This window comes from Candidozyma duobushaemuli (assembly GCF_002926085.2).
Source record: "Candidozyma duobushaemuli strain B09383 chromosome Unknown A_B09383, whole genome shotgun sequence".
Classification (NCBI taxonomy): Eukaryota; Fungi; Ascomycota; class Pichiomycetes; order Serinales; family Metschnikowiaceae; genus Candidozyma; species Candidozyma duobushaemuli.
The window spans coordinates 484,333-501,875 of record NW_020289901.1 but is presented as its reverse complement, the minus strand read 5'-3'; the positions used below and the strand labels follow the sequence as shown (position 1 = coordinate 501,875).

At 47.1% G+C, this 17,543-nt stretch overlaps 7 protein-coding genes across 7 annotated transcripts; 2 read left to right on the top strand and 5 right to left on the bottom strand. All coding sequences in view use genetic code 12, as the record gives it.

The window, feature by feature from the left end:
• Positions 1 to 200: 200 nt before the first annotated feature.
• On the bottom strand, positions 201 to 2,633 carry CXQ87_000223 (uncharacterized protein; the record flags this gene model as incomplete). The annotated part of the gene is made up of 1 exon (XM_025478806.1): positions 201 to 2,633. One exon carries the CDS (start codon positions 2,631 to 2,633, stop codon positions 201 to 203), a length of 2,433 nt encoding a protein of 810 aa, XP_025338279.1.
• Positions 2,634 to 3,274: 641 nt separating this feature from the next.
• CXQ87_000222 (uncharacterized protein) lies at positions 3,275 to 4,849 on the bottom strand (the record flags this gene model as incomplete). Its single annotated transcript, XM_025478805.1, has 1 exon — positions 3,275 to 4,849. One exon carries the CDS (start codon positions 4,847 to 4,849, stop codon positions 3,275 to 3,277), a length of 1,575 nt encoding a protein of 524 aa, XP_025338278.1.
• Positions 4,850 to 5,756: 907 nt separating this feature from the next.
• Positions 5,757 to 6,104, bottom strand: CXQ87_000221 (uncharacterized protein; the record flags this gene model as incomplete). Its single annotated transcript, XM_025478804.1, has 1 exon — positions 5,757 to 6,104. One exon carries the CDS (start codon positions 6,102 to 6,104, stop codon positions 5,757 to 5,759), a length of 348 nt encoding a protein of 115 aa, XP_025338277.1.
• A 397-nt stretch (positions 6,105 to 6,501) lies between these two features.
• Positions 6,502 to 7,266, bottom strand: ATO7 (Ato7p; the record flags this gene model as incomplete). Its single annotated transcript, XM_025478803.1, has 1 exon — positions 6,502 to 7,266. One exon carries the CDS (start codon positions 7,264 to 7,266, stop codon positions 6,502 to 6,504), a length of 765 nt encoding a protein of 254 aa, XP_025338276.1.
• Positions 7,267 to 8,081: 815 nt separating this feature from the next.
• On the bottom strand, positions 8,082 to 12,278 carry CXQ87_000219 (putative acid anhydride hydrolase; the record flags this gene model as incomplete). The annotated part of the gene is made up of 1 exon (XM_025478802.1): positions 8,082 to 12,278. The coding sequence occupies one exon, from the start codon at positions 12,276 to 12,278 to the stop codon at positions 8,082 to 8,084; it is 4,197 nt and encodes a 1,398-aa protein (XP_025338275.1).
• A 1,338-nt stretch (positions 12,279 to 13,616) lies between these two features.
• Positions 13,617 to 16,531, top strand: CXQ87_000218 (ribose-phosphate pyrophosphokinase 1; the record flags this gene model as incomplete). Its single annotated transcript, XM_025478801.1, has 4 exons — positions 13,617 to 14,204; positions 14,264 to 15,309; positions 15,578 to 16,052; positions 16,103 to 16,531. 4 exons carry the CDS (start codon positions 13,617 to 13,619, stop codon positions 16,529 to 16,531), a joined length of 2,538 nt encoding a protein of 845 aa, XP_025338274.1.
• A 248-nt stretch (positions 16,532 to 16,779) lies between these two features.
• On the top strand, positions 16,780 to 17,475 carry CXQ87_000217 (uncharacterized protein; the record flags this gene model as incomplete). The annotated part of the gene is made up of 1 exon (XM_025478800.1): positions 16,780 to 17,475. The coding sequence occupies one exon, from the start codon at positions 16,780 to 16,782 to the stop codon at positions 17,473 to 17,475; it is 696 nt and encodes a 231-aa protein (XP_025338273.1).
• Between the last annotated feature and the right edge of the window lie 68 nt (positions 17,476 to 17,543).

Here is a 17,543-nt window from a genome sequence, read left to right as displayed (position 1 = left end):
GCCTGTTGTCTACAAACAGTAAGTCGCGAACGTGATTCTCCTCACATGATCGAACCTGGGGTTAGCCAGTCCTCTATTCTACGATTCAAAATTACATACTTCTCGTATGATGAAGCTCTATAGAGTGCCCGGCTTAGCTTCAGAGTTATCTTGAACTGAGCCATTTTCTTAAAATCTTCTCCTTCAAACCTTCTCCAACTCTATTGATTCCCGACGTTGCCTCTGGCAGCGTTACTTCCTCGCTTACCCTGGGGATTGTTGTTGTATCTTCTTCCTCCTTGATGACTATTGAAGTTGCCTTGATGTCCTTGCATTGAAGCATTGCCGGCGTAGGGACTGCCGCTACCCATCATGACATTTTCACCGACAGGGCTATGAGAACCAACAAACCCCGGCATCATGAAGCCTCCGGGGGCCATGAATTGAGGATCGGGAGGTGGATACATCATCTGATGGGCCCCAGGAGGAACACCACCTTGCATCTGATACATCATTGCCATCTGTTGCTGCTGGAATTGAGCAGCCATGTTAGGATGCTGACCTTGCATAGGTGATACTGGGAATTTTGGATTGGGCGTTCCAGGGAATGCATGGGGTGCCATTTGAGGACTTGCGTTTGGCATTCCCATCATTGGCGATGCCATGAACGGCATTCCGACGGGAGGTACTAGCATAGCAGGAGACTTTCCTTCAGGTGCAGCTTGCTTCTTAATGTACTCTTTGTAGTTCTCTTCTATCGTCGAGTCCCATGTTGGAGGCGTCTGGAACGCTTTTTCGAAAGCAATAGGCGTGGACTTATCTTCGTGGTTTCTCTGTGCCGTGTTAAACAAGTTGAACGTCTTCTTAAACTTTTCAACCTTTTCCTTTTGACTTTTCTCAGTAGGAACTTTATCTTGACTTCCAAAGAACTCGACAGCGGAAACCTTATGGTGTCTCTTACCACTACTGGAAGGATTGCTGTTGTGAGTCCTCTGATGGTGAATGCGAGGAGATGGGTTCTGGGGAGAGCCAAAGTATGCTTTTGGAGGGTTTGGAGAAGCATTTGACAGTTTCTGGGCTGCAGGAGTGAAAGATGGAGTGAAAGCTGCCGCTTTAGGATTCAACTTGAAGCGATTACCCTCCTTTCTTGGCTCTGCATGACTCTTCTTTGGTGAATCCTGGCGCTTGAGGATCTCATCCTGCTTCATCTTGTCCTTTGCTAGTATAGGCAAAAGATCGTTGGGCATCTTATGGGGAACCTTGAAGTTAGCACTAAATTCACGCAAAGCGTTAATTTCGCTTTGAGCGTTCAAGCGGAACAGCTCGTTTGATGGCATAGGCGGTTTTGGTGGTATAGAAGTTGGCTTGGAGGGCACCTCACTCTGTGGCGCGGTCCCAGATGTACTTTTCTCAATCTCAGCCTTCTCTTGAACAGGTTTGCGGGCTCCAGAACTTGACACAATGGCAGGATCATTATGATAGTGCGCACCGCGTTGTCCAGAGGCACTAGATTTAGTTGCAAGCTCCTGTGAAGAAGGGCTTGCGTTCATGCTGTTTCTCAAGGCGGCCATGAGTTCATTTCCTCTAGTGTCCGCTTGCTCCTTTTGTACACCAGAATACTTGTCCTCCTCATCCAAACCACTGTCATCAACGACAACTCCTCTTTCCTCAAGAACGTGCTTGTCAGTTGTGGACTGTCCCTCAATTTCTTTTGCGAGCCGCTGAGCACGCTCCAATCTCTCATTGTAGTCCTTCGAGTTTTTGTTGATCTTGGTGGTGTACAAATGCTCGTCATAGGTAGACTCAACACCAAACTTCTCTTCATTGACCTTGAACTGATCCCAGACACCAGCATTGCTAGTGGTATCTTCCAACGACACAGCGAGAGAATCATCGTCAGGGGTCCAGCGTTGCAACTCTCTCTCCCTTACTTGGAACGAAGAAGAGATGTCCTTATCTGTGCGAAACTCTGATCTCTTTGGGGGCTTGTAAACCTCTGGCTGCGGAGGAGTTGAGGACTGAGGAACAGAGGGAGTTGCTGGCTTTGGTTCTTGTGCAACTTGAGGAGAAGAAGCGATCAGATCCTTTTGCTTCTTGGCCTGGGTATCAGACTTCTTGGCTGGCTCTGGCACATTGGGCTTCTCGGGAACCTTCTCAGCGGACTTCTCAGCGGTCTTCTCAGAATCATCCTCCTTGGGAGGCGCGGCGGTCTCGGCCCTAGGAGCGGTGTTGACTTCGATATCGATCAAATCCTTAGCTTGGATGATCAACTTTTCTGGTAAGGAAGCGTCGGCGTTTGATTTTTCATCGAGCACAGCTTTCGAGATCAAAGTTGGCTTGAACAAGGCGACCGAAAGAGCATTTGAGCTCAGTGGGTCAACGTCAGCCACCTGCAACAATCCCTGGTAACAAGCGCCTGAGGAAACTGTTGCAATAGTGGTTTTACCCAAAGACTTCGCAAGAATATCCATCAATCTGTTGTTTGCAGCATTGTGATCATTCTGCAGGGACACTTGACTGTGTGTATCCCTGGAATTGCCATTGTAGCGGGAATTGGAGCGACGATGACCATTTTGGAAGGTACCAGGAGAAGAAGTGTTTTGATTGGGGCCTGCGCCACCAGTTTTGTTCTGGCGAGTGTTTTGACCCTTCATGAAGTGGAAAGTTTTGATCTCCCTTAAATCAATGATTCAGCTATGCAGAAGCGGAAAGACAGAAGGGCTTCCTATGCTTCAAAATGCCGATAAACTGTAAAATGTACCGTCTTTGGGAAAGCAAAGACGCACGAGGAGCTCAAATGGGAGGCCCTAGATGAGACACAGTGGCCAACCGAGCTTGAAGAAGTAAAAAAAATATCTCAAAAACTTCTGCAGCCAAGGCAAGGAACACTAAGTGCTCGAATCCACTAAATAGCCTTGAGCTTGAAGGTACTAGCCAAAGTCCGAGAAATGGGCAAGGTATAGATTACTGGTGACCGAGTGAGGCCTTGGTGTTTATCTCGCTCGTTTTTGGGCCACACACGCCTGTCACTACGGTTACTGGAGAAGAAGGATATGGAGAAGACGGGTTATTTAGAACAATGCAATTGCATAAAGCATACTCGTATTCACGTAAATTTGGCCAATTTTGCGGTGTCCAGCCGAAAGTGGCACCTGGGGTGGCGACGGAAGTGCGTGAGTCGCAGTAGTAGCCTGATGCGGCAGAAGCGTCCTGTGCCTCCTAGATTGCCAGCGAGACCAGTGCTGTGCAGCCTAAGCGGTTTTCTCGCGTGCAGCATTTCCGTCTCGATCCTGCCTCAGCAGCAGAAACCGTGGAGGCCAATGCCAATTTGGACATCGTCCACGGCGTAATCCCAGTAGAATAAAACAAAGTCTTTGACGAAATCAAGGTCTTGCGTGGAATAGGGGTCAAGCTCCATATCCACAATGTCCTGAATCGCTAGTTCCAAGGTTATCTTGCGATCTAAGGGCGCTTCTAACAGTAGGCTGCTTCTGCGCTCTTGGCCATTTTCGTCTAGAGTCTCTGTCACAATTTCATCAATAAGGAGGAACCATTTTTTTGCAAGGCTGTGGAATTGGCCCACAATATGTGTTAATTCTGTGAACTGCTGCTTTACAGTCTTGTCAGCCAGGGGGTCTTCCTCGATCGTTTCAAGGTACTGCTCCGTGGCGCTTCTGTTGGTGGTTCCAGCAGAGGCAAACCACGCAAAAGCCAGCCAGAGGTACTCTCTCCAAGACATGGGAGTGGTGGCATGGCGTCTCCACCATTGTGGCTCGAAGGGGGCCAAAGTGTCTTCTGCGCTACCAATCCTGAGGGCCGAGAGGAAAGATGTAGATGTCCGAATTGACGACAGATCGTCGTTGCTCGAAGTTCCATTAACCAGTGGAAGCTTTTTGAAAAGTTTGAGGAATTTTGTATAGTCATTGAAAGTGGCCTTTTGCGGTGAATCATCTGCTGCAACCTCACACAGATCGAGATCGGAGGTCGGCATCAAGACAGCAAGATCATATAAGTTTTTTTGTAGCTTCAAGATCTCGTCACTTGTAGACCCTAGAAACCCTGGTTGCCCGAGTGCCAGAGAATCGAGATCCGGAAGACCAATCGTATAGAGTGCTTTAGAAAACAGTTTGTCCCCGAAATTACCTATGACATCTTGTGGAATTGCTGAAATCACTGTGATCAAATACACCAATGCACCCACTGTAGCGTAGTCTCTGTTGTTCCCTTCATGCAATAAATCTCCACTTTGAGATGAATGGTTGATAATAAGGATTCGCTTACGCAACAATGCCGCTTTGAAGATAGGGAAAATTAGTGGTCCCACAGCTGAAAGAATAGTAGGAAGCTTGAAAAGCGGATGGTGTTCAATCGGGTTCGTTGGAGTCTTCCTCACGTCCAAATGGCCGCTTCCGGTTACCTTGTTGTACAATTCCTCCAACAACTCTGTCTTTTCATCTTTCAAAAATGCTAAAAGCGTTTCGTCAATGGCATCGAGGTGCTCCCAGCCAATGTTGCCGCAATTGTTGGGCTGCCACTGGTTCTTCAATGGTTCCATGAAGATACCTAGGGAGTACATTTTTATTTTGCTCCTGTCGTTATCCGAGCCCAGATTTTGATTGAGTTGTCTGAAGCGAGAGAGACCATAGTATTTGGTTGCCTTATGCTCCTGGCAAAGGTAGACAGTGTTTTCCTCATATGAGTGGATGCCTGATGGAAACGCCTTATACTCCAATCCTTGGAGGGAAAAATCGTTCGACGACTTGGACCATGCTAATTCATAACCTTGTCTCTTATCAAATTTGACAAGAAAGACACAAACGGCTTTCGGGGTGGAATACCCAGCTGCCGTGGTGGATGAGGACATGGACATGAAGGTAGTAGTTGTCTATCACTTTCGCGGGGTTCATACACTTACCAGTTACGAAGCCGGTGCACATCAAAAAGCAAGTGCAGAGTGATGTTGAAGATATATATAAATTGATTCAAATCTCTTAACGGGTCGCTTCGATCATTGGGCAAAAATATGAATTCTTTAAGGCCCGCTACATAAACTGGCCAGCATACATCGTAGGAGCGTGAAAAGGTGATTCATCGTAGTAGCCCATATTTATGCACAATTATCATCGATTCCCCAATGGCTCTTTTGGGGATCGCTTGTTGAAAAGAAGATTTACTGTAGTATCGTATTGTGGCATTGCTGGTCTACGTCATCTTGATCCAACGCATATATGGCGCGCCGAATACATCATATACTCTACCTACTTGCTGATTTCGATAGGACAACGACAAGCGATCTTGTGAATCAAGCAAGGATGAATCCCAAGGTGAGACTGCTATTCAAGCAGCTCCTATATATGGGCAAGGACTATCCAATTGAGTCAGGAGGGTACTCGAAATTTAGCAACAGTCTCAAGGGAGCCTTCCGCAAGACCCCCGTCAATTCAGAAGAGGATCTCACTCAAGCTCTCAAGAAGGGCGAATATATCATAAAGGGTATGTAAATCGGGGAGTATTGTATCAATTGTTTACTAACGGCAGAGCTCGAAGCACTCTACTTTCTACGGAGATACAGACATCTCAAGAGAACGTACTACAACGACTAGACGCCGCGTGTTTTCAGACTTTAGTGCTTTTATTGCAGTCTCAGATGCTAAATATCAAAGTCTCAGCAGGTCTACTGCCGACTCTTCCTGTCATGGCGATAGCAACCCCACGCTGTGATATCCCAGTGGAGCACCCTGTAGCTCCAATGAAGGCGCCGATTCTCCGGCTTGGGCTTAGGCCCTTATTCTCAAGATAAAGTTCACCACCACGGCAACTAGAAGGAAAATGCACAACATGGTAGGCCCGAAACGGTCATCGTAAGGCCCGGAGCCTCTCATACGGATCGCCTTGGCTCTCCAGTGGTACGTGACCAAGGCGTAAACCATGGTCAACATGGCAATGAATGTGAACAAGCCAGCAGACACACGACCGATCTGGTCACCAAAGTTCAATAAACCGACACCAAGGGAGCCCAAGATGACGGTGAAGTTGAGCCAGGACAAGAAAGTACGCTCATTGGCAAAGAAGACCTTTGGCTCCACACGTGCAAGCAAGGCTATTCTCTTGTTGGACGAGGACATAAGGGGTGTTGTAGTTGGTGATGAGTGGTGGAGGTATCGAAGATATTAATCGCATTAGCATTCCTCATGCACTACGCACGTGGGGTCACAATGCAGAGAAGGTGTCATCATGACAATACTAGGAGCCAAAGGCAGTTGGTGAAGACGTCGATGATTGAAAATTTTTGGTAATATTTCAATTGCAGTGCATGAAAAAGTTGGGCGTGGCCAGGCGAGCTGTGGTACATGCGGTCGGAGTCAGATGGATCGACTTGGTTGTTAATGGAATGAGAATTCGTAGGCGGGGCAGTCTACAAGGCGGGATAAGATACATTTCTCGTTGCATAAATATAGCTGTGGTGACTCCACTTCGGAATCACCCGGGATTAGGATAAATAATTAAGGTTTTTTTGAGGACCTAACTTCTGGTCAAGGGAATCGCCTTGACACCAAAGTAGGAGTTTTGCTTGTTGGCCACACCGCCAAAGGCATTGTAGAAGGCAATGAAGGCAGTAATGACACCGCAGACACCGCCGGCACGGGTGACACCAACTTTCGAAGTGAAGTCACCAATACATAACAAAATGAAGGTGATGGTCAACATGAAGAACAACGACAGGAAGGCAAGCGTGGACTTGAGGGTGCATAAGAACAACATGAATGTGAAGAGAGACCAGCCCAATAAGAAGAAGCCCACAGCCAGGTGCATTTGATCCGTGCCTTCGTAGGCAGCAGCGACACCGAAAGCTGGGACCTGAATAGCAGCGTAGGACAACCAGAAGGCACCGTAACTGGTAAGAGCGCACAAGGCAAAGGTGTTCCCGACGAATCCTTCCCAGATACCTGCGCAGAACTGGGCAAAACCGCCGTAAAAGCATGCCAATCCGACAACCACGTTAGGGACCTCGATGCCCATGGCCTGGGCGTTGTACATGGAAAGACAGAAAGTGGTCAAGGCGAACCCGCAAAGCCCCAAGGGGGAGGGGTTCGCAAACTGGTGTTTTGGATAAGGAGTCAAACCGGGATTCAAGGTGCCGCCAAAGGCTTGCATCAACTCGTGGCGGTAGAAGCGGTTTTTGCCAATAGTGACGAATTCGTTGCCGTCGCCCAGAGTGTGGATTTTGCCCACGGGAGTCTCGAGGGAATTGGTCTCTTTATACGAGTGCAGACTTTGAGAAGACATGGTTGAATATTTCCCGATCTAAAGTGGTGTAAGTGGTGGTGAACTGCTGATGTTGCGATGGGGTGATGATAGCCTTGGCAGAAAAAAAAAGGCGACGTGGACAGGCAGTGGACAGTCGATGTTGCAGTTGCAGTGGTTGCAAAAAAAAAATATGAGGTGTCTGCAATCACCAGGCGATGGCTCCATTTAAGTACAGCAGTGAGGCTTTCTCGTGTGGTGCTGCACCGCAGGCTCGGCGAGTGCCAAAAGCTTTCTTGCAGCCATCGGAGCCCTGTGGGGAACCAAGTGATTCCGCAGCCCCACCGGGATTCCAAAAGGGTTTTCTTCGTATATTGTTGGCTTTCAGGAGATTATGAGCCTCACGGGCGGGTGAAAGTTAATATTTTTTGGGAGGGCACCCTAGCCTTGCAAAAGTTCCACCAAAATATTTTTGGATGCCCAGGCGAAAAACCCACACCGGACTTTTCACTGGGAAGTGGCCAGTCGCAGCATCGACCGAAACGGCGAGCCGCACCGGCCTTCTTTTCTCCACGGTGGTAGCCACCATTTTTCTTAAAATTCTCTGTTGGGAAAAGGTCGGCTTTGCTCGAATCATCCCTTGCTCCATTCCCTTACTAGGTGCTTGCTTGGGTCGGCCCCACTCGGCATCGGACTTTTTCGCGCCAGCCCGGCCCCCACTGCTTAGCTGCGTTGCCGCCCCCACCTCTGGCAACCCTCACCAGTTTCTTATTCACCCTCACCTGTCACCCTCACCGCACCCTCACCGCACCCTCACAGCCCTCACCATTGGCCCCGCCGGTATTGTCTGCGTATTGTTAAACCACCCGCACGAACTCGACTTTGAGGTTTTTGTACCGCTTTTTCGACATGCCAAGCAGGCTCCGCCGGAACACCCTCTTGTATGTCCAAGCCACTTTTTGGAACCACCGCTCCTCGCCATATTTCATAAGCACGTAGTTCAATGCCGCATACACCACAATCCGTAGGTAGGCGGTGCCCAGCATGTTGGTCAACTGCATCAAGCGCCCTCCCCACGAATCCTCTTCAATCGTGAAGAGGAACAACAGGAGGCTTAGTGCTGCAACGAGGTTGGCTAAAAACGGCCGGTTCTTGTACACCAGCTCCCGGTATGGAGGTCCCGAGCTGAGCACCATTGAGTTGAGAATGTACTGGAAATTCGTAAACAAGAAAAGCACAGTGTTGTCGGACGACTTGACGTTTTCGTCGTCGTTGGAAGGCACGGGCTTCACGTACCAAGGCTCTTTTTTGACTGAACGCCAGATGCTGACTTGGAAAATGAAGATCACCCCAATGTGACAAATGAGCGGCATCAACACTTTTGGACTCACCAAATTCGCCGTAGGCTTGCGTACGGAAAGACGCCCAAAGGGCTTCGACCACGACATGAAAATCGCCAACGGCAAAATCAAAAACAAGTCAATGTATAAAAACTGGAAATCGCCCAAGTTCGTGCCCATCTTGTACAAGATCGACACGGTGATGAACTGAATGGCCGAATACAACGACATGTACTTGAAGCAAGCAAAACTCGTCACCAACGACGACCGGCCTTCTTTGATAACATCTGGCACACACGAAATTTCAAACACTCTCGATGTGAATGGAGCTGCCACGGAAGCCTCGGCTTCACTCAACGAAATTCCCACATCAGCTGCCTTAAGAGCTCCGCAGTCGTTGGCACCATCACCGCAGAAACCGACGGTATAGTCAATCTTCTTAAGCTGTTCAACCAACTCGTGCTTCTCGTCAGGCGACATACGTGCAAAAATATCACACTTCATCAAGATAGTCTCCTTCAACCGGTCATTCTGCAATTCCACCAAAACATACCGGAAAATGTCACCTGTGAGTGCAAGCACGTACTCGTGAACATCGTCTCTGATGTCGGTGCTGATGCGTTGCAAAGTAACAGGGTCAAGCTTGTGTGAGGAGTCGTGAATATCTTCCCAAATAAGCCCGGTCGACCCAGTGCTTTCGAATTCCTCATCGCTGGCGACTCTTGCAACATATACTTGCGATACAGATGGATCAATAAGCTCACACTCACGCCCCACACTTACTGCCGTTAAGACATTGTCACCAGTGCACATGATGGTTCTGATCGATGCTTCCTTCAACTCGTTCAAGGTGGTCTTGGTCGTTGGTTTCAACTTGTTCTCAAAGATAATGAAGCCGCCGAATTCGAGGTTGGACTCGGCGTCTTCCCTGGTGATGCTCAGATGATCCTCGTTCTTGCCCAACGCCTTGTGAGCACATGCAATAACTCTTAAACCACTGTGAGTGTATCCGTGAAGCAAATCCTCGTAGTCAGCTGGAATGGTAGTAGGATCACAAATATCAAACATCACTTCAGGAGCACCTTTGACGAAGACCAGCTGGGCGTTGTTCTTTTCCACCACCACCGACATTCTTCTGAGAGCAGCAATGAACTCGAACTCCTTGAGAATTTTGTATCCAAACGCTTCAGAGCCAGCACTCTCATACACAACTGGCATTGAGGTTCCCTCGAACTCTTCCGTGTACCCCCAATTGGTGAATTCAAACATCTTCATGTCAAGAGGATCTCCGATAAGTTCATTGTCGATAAGACGAAGCGAGTGGCAAGAGGCCATACAGCCGAGAAGAAAGTGGCCACTTTGAACATCATATTGCGTTGATTGCTTTCCTCTCTCAACAAGTGTTCCCACATTGTCGATTATTTCTTCGAAAATGATCTCCTTTCTGCCCTCGGCGTTCTTTGTGGCATGTACGCCCAACACATCCAACCCGTCCTCGGTAAGTGTTCCTGTTTTATCAAAACAAACCACATCAAGCTTTCCACCAATATTGACTCTAGTTGGGGCAGTGCAGTAGATCAGTTTGCTCTTGAGACGGTTAATTGCAAATGTTGTGCCGATTGTCAAGGTAGCAGGAAGGGCAGGAGGCACGACAATGGTGATGATGTCGAGTGCTCTCAAAATCATAATTCGTTTCGAGAGACCCAATTGGATAAAATTGTAGGTGGAGTAGATGAACCCAATACATGCAATCAATGTCATGAAACCAATGTACTTGAATGCATCCTCGTACAATTTAAAGCCAGTTGGTTTAGGGAACAACATGGATCTAACAAGAGAGCCCTTGGTAGTGTTAAAGCCGGTTTTCAATGCCATACCAAGAGCAGGCTCATCATTCAGGGATTTGGTCTTGAGAAGCTTAGTTCCGCTGTAAAGATATGATCTTGCCAAAACTGAGTGGGTGAAACTTTCCACCAAGTACTGTACTGTTTCAGAGGAAGCAACCGACTTGGTAACCGGCACACTCTCACCGGTAAGCATGGATTCGTTTACCACACATTCACCGTTGATGAGAAGAGCGTCACACGGAAGGAAGGTCAATGAAGGGTCAACTTCAAATACATCACCAGGTACCAAATCATTGGAGTCGATTTTATTCCAAAAGCCGTTCCTCCAAACTCTCACTTCACAAGAGAACTGACTGATTTGTTGAAGACGGCTAATGGTTGCTTTTGTTTCAATCAAAGAGTTGATAATCGAAATAAACGAGATGATGAAAATGCAAGAAGCGTAGTAAAAGTATTCATCTGCACACCACAAAATGATGGAGAAGACCTGAAAAACGTAAAATGGGTGAAGAACTTCATCGAGAAGCAATTGTCCAATACTTTTTTCTTGGATTTGAATACTATTATCCCCAAAGATTTCCGTCCTTTGTTCGTAAAGCTGCTGGGAACAACCTTCACGTAAATTTTTGATGTTGAGCCAATGAATGTCGTACCAATTGGAGTTGGTCTTGTAAATATCGTCCACTGGGTTGTAAAAAAACTTGATATAACGGTATTCGAACGACAGAACGAAAGGTATAACAGGATTGGCCTCCTTGCTGATTTCGGCAAAATCATGTTCCTCTTCATCTCCGGACGACTGATTCACAGTCAAGAAATGTGAGAGACGCTCATTGAGGCGCATTTTGGAAACTTCAACGATTGTAAGCTCACCAAACTCATTCTCTATAACGCACCAGTCGGCTTTTCCGAGAGGACGCTGGTTTCCAAGGAGGTTGATTCTATAGCGAGGGAACCAGCGGAGTAAAAGGAAGCCAATACCAAACGTGAAAATACAAATGAAGTAGTATATCACTTGCTTCCACCAGCAGTCAACGTAACCCGCGATACCAATGACAATGTCCTCCTCTGCAAGATAGTAACGCTGGTATTTTGCTCTAGGGTTGAACTCTTCAAAGTATGCTTGAGTCTCGGCATCCAGGTGGTCGGATGTCAGCTCGTCCATGGAACGGCTTCGTCCACTAGAAACAGAACTTCTGCGGCGATAGCGGTCTTCAATAAAGGAGCCGTAGCTACTGTCGTTATCAGATTCATGGTGTGGACGCTGTTCTAATGATCGGGGTCTTCTTCCACCGTCGCCAAAAGCTTGCGAGGCGCCAGCTTGGTCGAAGAAGTGAGTGGACAATGCAGAGCGACGTGATCTGGAAAACAGCGGTCTCTTGGAGCCTGCTTCACTTTCATCATCTTCGGGATATTTATCCATAGAGTATTCCCAATTTGTGTTGTAGTCGATTGGATCATCAGGGTTCTCAAGGGTTGATCCTCCTGGAGCAGACTCAATCTGGTCCGGCGAAAAAAATCTAAAATTGACGCCTTGGGTGTCTGTAGAGTCTGCCGTAAACACAGAAGTCACCGAACGCAAGTCTGTGTCTGTAGACTGCCGCATCTGATCACGACCTGCTAACAAAGGGGAGGTCTCTCTCAGCACATCTGGAGCCAAAGAAGTACGACGACCTCCAAAGCGATGCGCAAAGTGCATCGACGAAATTGACGATGGAATGTTCTCACTGGTAGCACCAGAGAACATCTCATGGTTGTTCTCCTCTAGCAAGGCTGAGGATTCCGTGGACAGTACACTGCCCTGACGGGACCTCCTTCTTCCGAACGAAGGACGCCTGCGGCTAGAGCTGAACGAGTCCCTTGTCATAAGTGAATTTTGGCGGCACTTTGTGAGTAGATGGAGTTCTGCACTAATAGCAATGGAAACTTTTCACTGATAAGCGAGACTGGCTATAGTACACAGTATCGGACGGCTGAGAGAGATTGCCGAAAGAATGTGGGGGAGATTGCAAAAAAAATTTCAAATTTATATCTACCATGTGGAGAGGTGCTGGCTCATGACATTTATTGGCTTCTGTATGGGTTTTCGGTGGTTTGGAGTTTTTGAGTGCAGAGTTAGATTGAAAGCAATAGGTGTGGTAATTCCGCTTGTGGTTCTGAAACTATCAGATTGACATAAACTTTGGATTCAATCTGAAGCTCTGAGACCTAGTATCATCAAGTTTTGTTTATCATATAAAACAAAGATATCTTGTTGCAACCATGTTTTGCGTTCTCTTGAGACCTTGGAATAATGGCTGCGAAAAGTGATGATTCCATTCATGTATGAGAAAGTCAAAAAACAACAACAGCTACAGAAATTTAACTTTTTGGTCAGGTCAACGACAGATACCTATGATTCAGGTGGATATTTTCTACAGATGCTTTACACCAAGCTTCACTGACTTCTTCACTAGGCACTTGAAGTGGTCATGGCATGTTGAAGAGTCTGCCCATGTTCGCAATCTCTTTTATCAAGTTGAGATTGAAGTGAATTTTATTCTCACATAACAAACATGGACATTTCAAGCTTTTCACTTAATTAGACGGGTTCACTCGACATTTGGTTGTCGAATCTGGTCATTCACGTGAGGAAAAACACGTGAGCACCTTTGACTGAAAGGAAACTGGTTGACTTGCAGGGAGCAAGCTGTATATGGGAGCTACCCGACGTATGGTAGAGGGCTAATGATGGTATGCCAGGACTAAGCTATGTAATCTTATATATTTTTCCACGAGGACTTCTTTCTTGGCGCAAGAAGAGCCTTAGTTTGAGACTACCTTAGAAACATGCAGTATCCAACATTGACTGTGGGGACAACGACTCAATAAGTGGATGAGTCTCCTCGAGTAGACAGACTAGCGGGAGTATAGCGACACTGGACCATAGCTTAAAATTTGGAAAACATGATTTAATATATCTACGAAAAGTCATGGGGGAGAGCACGTGACCTGTGATATGTGGCTTTCCTCCAGGGGAAGAATTCCGGGGATGGAAGACGTCCCAATACTTGTAGACAAAATTAAAAGCCTTTCTAGAACATAGCCGGCATGTTTGTGGTGGCAGGTTTTAATCTTGAAGGTGGTGCTCGTTAGCAGCTTTCAGAGATTATATGCAACACACACTTCTCACTTGAACGCTCGAACACCTTCTTTAAGCAGCACCATGGCCCTCAAGCTTAAATTGAAGGTCAAGCCTTCCAACTCTCCAGAGATGGAGGCGCCTGCTCAAGAGCAGCACCGCTCGCCACCTAGGCCATCGAGAAAGGTGAAACATGAATCCAGCGACAGAATCTCAAAACCCAAACATAAGAAAGAGAAGCTAAAGAAATTGAAGCTCAGTCTAGGTAAGCTGGGTCTGCCAGAAAGCGCAACTCCATCATCATCAGTACCACCGCCACAGCCCAGACCTACGATAAAGAAAACCCCAAAAGTGAGAATCAAGCCTACGAGAATCCCTGGTGAAGGTTACGACTCAGAAGCCCCAGATGTCGAGGATGACCCTCTAATAGAACAGGGTATCGTCGTGCGGTTTCTAGATGACTCCAATCTTGATTTTGTTCACAATGCAGTCGAAACAGGCGATCTTTCAAATGTAAATATCAAGTGGATCACCAGAGACAAGGCCGTCATAAATGTCAATCTGACGTTATACTCCGCGAGACTCGTTGACTTGCCCACACTCACGGAAATTTACAAAACGGTTGACAAGAAGAACATCTTCAAAACAATTGACATCAGTCAGGTTCTCCTAGTATTGCATCCTATCAACCCCAAACAGCTTAATATGGAGCAGGACTTCGAGGTCCCGAGACTCAGACTTACACACACCCTATTTATGACCTTTCTACAAACAAGGAGATAAGAAACTCCAAGACAGTATACCGCAACGGTTTGGCATATGCATACGAGGATGTGTATCGACGGTTCAAACCTCGCAAAGTCAACCATCGTATAATGCAAGATGTCGAGGCTCGAGTTGATGAGCTTGTTAAAAGAGACGCGGAGGCACAGGAGAGTCACTATGAATATGTTGACCCCAAGGCTCAGGCTAGAGTCGGTGCTTCTCACAGTCGTTCTGCAACACCAACACATTCCATGCCATCTACACCTTCCGCACGCGTATTTTCACCTCGTGAAGCTGAAGATTATGAATTCGAACAACAAGAGCAGCAAATGGAGGTTGATCTCGAAGCTGACATTGACAACGCTCTTGAACAAGAATTGGCGGAGGCTCTTGACTCTACCTCAAATAACACCGCAGCCACAGTGCTTATGAAGTCTGAGTACAACGAAGAAGAAGCAAGTGATGATGAAGCAACTGCAGGACAGGCTGGTGGCGAGGACGAGGACGAAGATGACGACGAAGAAGAGGAAGAGGAGGAAGAGGAGGAAGAAGAAGACGCTGGAGACGGCACACTGAAGGAAGACATGAACAAGGTCAAGAAGCTTGAAGAAGAAATAGGTGACCTAGAAAAGGCTGCCGACAAGCAAAAGAAGCTTTTGTCGACCGCTAGTTACAAGATGATGAGAATGAAGTTCCAGTCTGCGTTCAACAACTTGAAGGCACAGCTCGATCAAAAGAAGCGTGAGTTATCGAAAATTAAAGAGCAACAACAAAAGCAGCAGCCACCAGAGCCTCCACGCCAGCCCGAAGCTGAGGGTGAAGAGGAAGACGAGGAAGACGAGGAGGAGGAAGACGAAGACGAAGGTGAAAATGACGACACAAAGAGAAGCCAACCACCTCCAGAGGCCAAGGAAGGACTGGAGAGCAGAGCGACCAGTGAAAATGCTCCTCAGGAGGACGATGATCAGGATATGGAGAATGAGGACTACGGTGATCTTCAGGATCTCTTCTAGTATTACTTCTTCAACAACGACCGCAACGCATATGCCTCATATAGATCGACCAGACAATCACATAATATTTACGAAATCACCACACCACGTTGGAAAACAATTGCAGTGTAACTGTCCGGTATCTGACTCTTCTGGTAATCGCTAAATGAGGTGCGCAACCTGCCTCTTTTACACACGAACTATTGGATTATCGCACCCAGCTTATTTTTCCATCTCATCTCAGGACCGTTTCCCTTGTTTGGCTACGCATACATAATAAATGTCCAGCAATTCCATAAAACTTTTGGCCAGTGATGTTCACCGCGGACTCGCTGAACTCGTTGCCAGAAGGTTGGGTCTCAAACTTTCTCCCAGTGAGTTGAAGAGAGACCTGAGTGGTGAAGTCACTTTCAGCATCGGAGAGAGTGTCAGAGATGAGGACATTTTCATTATCTGTCAAATCGGCTCAGGTGAGGTTAATGACCGTGTTTTGGAGCTTCTTATAATGATCAACGCCTGTAAGACGGCCAGTGCCAGAAGAATCACCGTCATTCTCCCTAATTTCCCTTATGCCAGACAGGACAGAAAGGATAAGTCCAGAGCTCCTATCACTGCTAAGCTCATGGCAGACATGTTGACCACCGCCGGCTGCAATCACGTTATCACCATGGACTTGCACGCTTCCCAGATCCAGGGTTTCTTTGACGTGCCTGTTGATAACTTGTACGCTGAACCTAGTGTGGTGAGATACATCAAGGAGAAGGTCAACTACCCCAGGCTATCATCATCTCCCCAGATGCCGGAGGAGCCAAGAGAGCTGCTGGTTTGGCTGACACCCTAGACTTGAACTTTGCCTTGATCCACAAGGAGCGTGCTAGAGCCAACGAGGTTTCCAAGATGGTGCTCGTCGGTGACGTGGATGACAAGATCTGTATTATTGTGGACGATATGGCCGACACATGTGGCACGTTGGCCAAGGCTGCTGAGGTGCTTCTAGAGAACAAGGCCAAGGAGGTTATTGCCATTGTGACCCACGGTATTCTCTCAGGTAACGCCATCAAGAACATCAACAACTCGAAACTTAAGGCCATTGTTTGTACGAATACAGTGCCTTTTGAGGACAAGGTATCTCAGTGCCCTAAGCTAGATACCATCGATGTGAGTGCCGTGTTGGCTGAGGCCATCAGAAGACTCCACAACGGTGAGAGCATTTCATACTTGTTCAAGAACGCCCCATTATAGGTCTATGGATCGCTTATTTTAAATTCAATACATTGGCATTACGATAATGATTGTAGACGAGGTTGAGTAGTCTCGGATGAAGCGCGGAATACGAAAATCTGGGGAACGCGATGGCGTATTTTTCGATAGACATTGACTCATTATATTCAACCTCATCATGACGAAAGGCTCCAGAACTATTAAGGCCTGTCTCTTTGGTATGTAAATGCTGTGATTGAAATCATTTTAGCTAATAACTAACAACAGACATGGATGGTACTCTTATCAACACGGAGGACATCTACACTGAGGCAGCCACTGAGGCTCTTGCTCTCTATGGCAAAGGCCCTTTGACATGGGATATCAAAATCGATTTGCAGGGGAGACCTGGTCCCGAAGCTGCTCAAAGAGTTGTTGACTTTTTCGAATTGCCTGTTACCAGAGAGGAGTTTATGAGAAAGCTGTATGAGGTACAAGAGACCAAATGGGACCGTTCAGCCTTCTTGCCAGGTGCTTTAGAGTTGCTCGAATACTTAAAGAAACATAACGTTCCTATTGGTTTGGCCACCAGTTCAAATACCGCAAACTACGAGAAGAAGACCGCTCACCTTGAGCACGGCTTTAGCCTCTTTGACGGACATATTGTGACTGGTGATGACTCTAGAATTCCCCCTGGCTGTGGTAAACCCAAGCCAGATATTTGGTATGCGTGCTTGAAAAGCATTAACGACGCCAGAGAAAAGAAAGGTCTCGAGACAATCAAGATCGAGGAGTGTTTGATCTTCGAGGATGGAATTCCAGGTGTTGTCTCTGGTAAGAATGCCAATGGATACGTGATTTGGATCCCACATCCTTGTGCTCTCAAGGAGCTCAACGGTAAAGAAAAGGGCATTATTGGTGAAGGTGGAGAGATTCTCGATAGCATCGAGGAATTCGACAAAGCCAAGTTTGGCCTCGACAGGTAAATCGCATCTACTTTGCAGATGCTTAGAAATACAAGCTTTCCATAGATATAGTGGTTGGAGATATCATC